At 39.7% G+C, this 3,550-nt stretch overlaps 1 protein-coding gene across 1 annotated transcript; it reads right to left on the bottom strand.

Moving 5' to 3' along the window:
• Positions 1 to 537: 537 nt before the first annotated feature.
• LOC148190289 (transposable element Tcb1 transposase) lies at positions 538 to 2,313 on the bottom strand. Its single transcript, XM_088071415.1, is given in 2 exon segments — positions 538 to 1,454; positions 2,307 to 2,313. Coding segments are annotated over 2 exon segments (924 nt in total).
• Between the last annotated feature and the right edge of the window lie 1,237 nt (positions 2,314 to 3,550).

The raw sequence follows: 3,550 nt of genomic DNA, 5'->3' as shown, positions 1-3,550 counted from the left end.
GATAGGAGACGAGAGACAAAGTTCAAAAGGTTGAGTTTAAACAGTAGAGTTACGAGAAGTCTAACTTTGAACATATTGAAGGATCAGCTGTATAGGAGGGAAAGTTTATATTTAACAGGCTTAATGTTCATCTCTTCATCCAAAACTCAACTTTTAAACCACATTTATTACAGTTTAAAAATCATTTTAGCTGCACTTCAATCATCCTCACTAAGAATTATGTACAGTGGGCACGGAAAGTATTCAGAACCCCTTAAATTTTTCACTCTGTTATATTGCAGCCATTTGCTAAAATCATTTAAGTTCATTTGTTTCCTCATTAATGTACACACAGCACTCCATATTGACAGAAAAACACAGAATTGTTGACATTTTTGAAGATTTATTAAAAAAGAAAAACTGAAATATCACATGGTCATAAGTATTCAGACCCTTTGTTCAGTATTTAGTAGAAGCACCCTTTTGAGCTAATACAGCCATGAGTCTTTTTGGGAATGATGCAACAAGTTTTTCACACCTGGATTTGGGGATCCTCTGCTATTCCTCCTTGCAGATCCTCTCCAGTTCTGTCAGGTTGGATGGTGAACGTTGGTGGACAGCCATTTCCAGGTCTCTCCAGAGATGCTCAATTGGGTTTAAGTCAGGGCTCTGGCTGGGCCATTCAAGAACAGTCACGGAGTTGTTGTGAAGCCACTCCTTCGTTATTTTAGCTGTGTGCTTAGGGTCATTGTCTTGTTGGAAGGTGAACCTTCGGCCCAGTCTGAGGTCCTGAGCACTCTGGAGAAGGTTTTTGTCCAGGATATCCCTGTACTTGGCCGCATTCATCTTTCCTTCGATTGCAACCAGTCGTCCTGTCCTGCAGCTGAAAAACATCCCCACAGCATGATGCTGCCACCACCGTGCTTCACTGTTGGGACTGTGTTGGACAGGTGATGAGCAGTGCCTGGTGTTCTCCACACATACCGCTTAGAATTAAGGCCAAAAAGTTCTATTTTGGTCTCATCAGACCAGACAATCTTATTTCTCACCATCTTGGAGTCCTACAGGTGTTTTTTTAGCAAACTCCATGCGGGCTTTCATGTGTCTTGCACTGAGGAGAGGCTTCTGTCGGGCCACTCTGCCATAAAGCCCCGACTGGTGGAGGGCTGCAGTGATGGTTGACTTTCTACAACTTTCTCCCATCTCCCGACTGCAGCTCTGGAGCTCAGCCACAGTGATCTTTGGGTTCTTCTTTACCTCTCTCACCAAGGCTCTTCTCCCCCGATTGCTCAGTTTGGCCGGACGGCCAGCTCTAGGAAGGGTTCTGGTCATCCCAAACGTCTTCCATTTAAGGATTATGGAGGCCACTGTGCTCTTAGGAAACTTAAATGCAGCAGAAATTTTTTTGTAACCTTGAGCCAGATCTGTGCCTTGCCACAATTCTGCCTCTGAGCTCTTCAGGCAGATCCTTTGACCTCATGATTCTCATTTGCTCTAACATGCACTGTGAGCTGTAAGGTCTTATATAGACAGGTGTGTGGCTTTCCTAATCAAGTCCAATCAGTATAACAAAACACAGCTGGACTCCAATGAAGGTGTAGAACCATCTCAAGGATGATCAGAGGAAACGGACAGCACCTGAGTTAAATATATGAGTGTCACAACAAAGGGTCTGAATACTTATGACCATGTGATATTTCAGCGTTTCTTTTTTAATAAATCTGCAAAAATGTCAACAATTCTGTGTTTTTCTGTCAATATGGGGTGCTGTGTGTACATTAATGAGGAAAAAAATGAACTTAAATGATTTTAGCAAATGGCTGCAATATAACAAAGAGTGAAAAATTTAAGGGGGTCTGAATACTTTCCGTACCCACTGTACATAATCTCCGCACATGTATTCTAATAAACGGTTTGTATGTTATCTTGTGAATTAGTGTCTCTATCATTTAGGTCAGATTAATGAAAAGAAAGACTAGTTTCCTCACATTATGTACATTATGTGGAGTTTTTAATCAATCAATCACAATTTTATTCATATAGCATATAGCTTTCAAACGTATTACATGCAATTGAAAGTGCTTTATAGTTTGATTAAAGTACCAAAATTAGAACAACATGTGAAATAAGCAAAAAATAGAATAAATAAAAAAGCAAAAGCAAAAGCAAACCAAAACAAAAAAACCCCAAAACATTTTGGTTTCTGATATCCTGGGTCATCCAACAAGCCTAACAATTTAATGCTGGAGTCTGATGTTCACTTCGCATCTGAACCAGGTGTTTTTTTTCCTACACCTTCACATGTGCCCTTGTTGCCCAGTCCATACCATCCATGCCAGCATGTGCTTTTGTTGACGTTGTAGCGTTGGTTGCCATGTGCTTTTGTCGCCTAAACATAACCACGCTCAGTGTAAATTCCACCATGTGCTTGGGTTGACATCACAGTAGCAGCATCAACATCAACATCAACATCAACATCAACATCAACAGCCAAGGATACCTAGAGCTTAAGATGTAGACTCGGGAGTCCACTGCAAAGCGGCAATATGTGGAGACTTGGGATAAGAACGTATTGGTCAGATCAGTTTTGTTATGAATGTTTTGTAAAGTGTAGCTAGAAATAAAAACAGGTGCACCCACATTAGAAAAAAAAATCTTTGTCTCTAGAGGGTTATACAGTGCCTGCCTTAATTTATGGTTTTGGAATTGAGTCTATATTCAACAAAAATAAAAACAAGAGAAAGGAAATCAGAAAAACTGTCTTCAGGAAATTTATTCAACGGACACCTGTGGTTTGGACTGTCTCCATGGCAAAAGAGGATGACAGTCATTTCAGCAGCAGAGCTACGGGTTCAAATCCCTTACCGCACCAGATAATTTGGGCTTTCCTCCCTCAGAAACAACCAACCAGCTGCACTGAGGCAACAGAAAGACTGAGTTGGTCCTTGGACAAATTAAGTGTTTCAGAAACAGACAGCTTTAACAGCAGTTGGACTCTCTGCAGACTCTCTGCTGCCAGCTTTGCATCTGTTTTGAAACTCATTTTCAGGTTGTGGTTGGGAAAAGACTGCATGGAGTTGGGTAACAGTTAGAGGTTTGGAGTGTATTCCACATATTTCAGGCTGTTGCATCACAATATTTAAAAAAATGTATTTATGATCATGCAATTCCCAGCAGATGATTTTAGGATTTAGGAAAATACCCTGAGGGCTGAAGTTTAGTTTTTTGTCTAGTTTAGTCAATAAATACTGCTGTCAGAATCATTAATGTAAGAACAACTGGTACTGAAACTGTTTAAAAATGTAAATGCTCAAACAAAGCAACAGGATCTCAAAGCTGTACATTACACAATTGTTTAAAGAGTGCTGCAGTTTTCATGTTAAATCTAAATAAGGTCATCAGCATAGTAATGATAACATTATTTTGCGCTATCATGGGTAATTTGTTTTAATTTTATTGTTGGGAATTTAAGCCATATAAAAACACATAACTCTCATAGAAACTCTTTGACTTTTGTTGTGTTGACTTTTTAAATATACAACAATGACTCATGTTTTTCCATAACCAAGTG

This window comes from Plectropomus leopardus, chromosome 2 (genome assembly GCF_026936395.1).
Source record: "Plectropomus leopardus strain MGB_pleo_1.0 chromosome 2, ASM2693639v1, whole genome shotgun sequence".
NCBI lineage: Eukaryota > Metazoa > Chordata > Actinopteri > Perciformes > Serranidae > Plectropomus > Plectropomus leopardus.
Note: the sequence above shows the minus strand (reverse complement) of the source record. Positions and strands in the feature narration are given on the sequence as shown.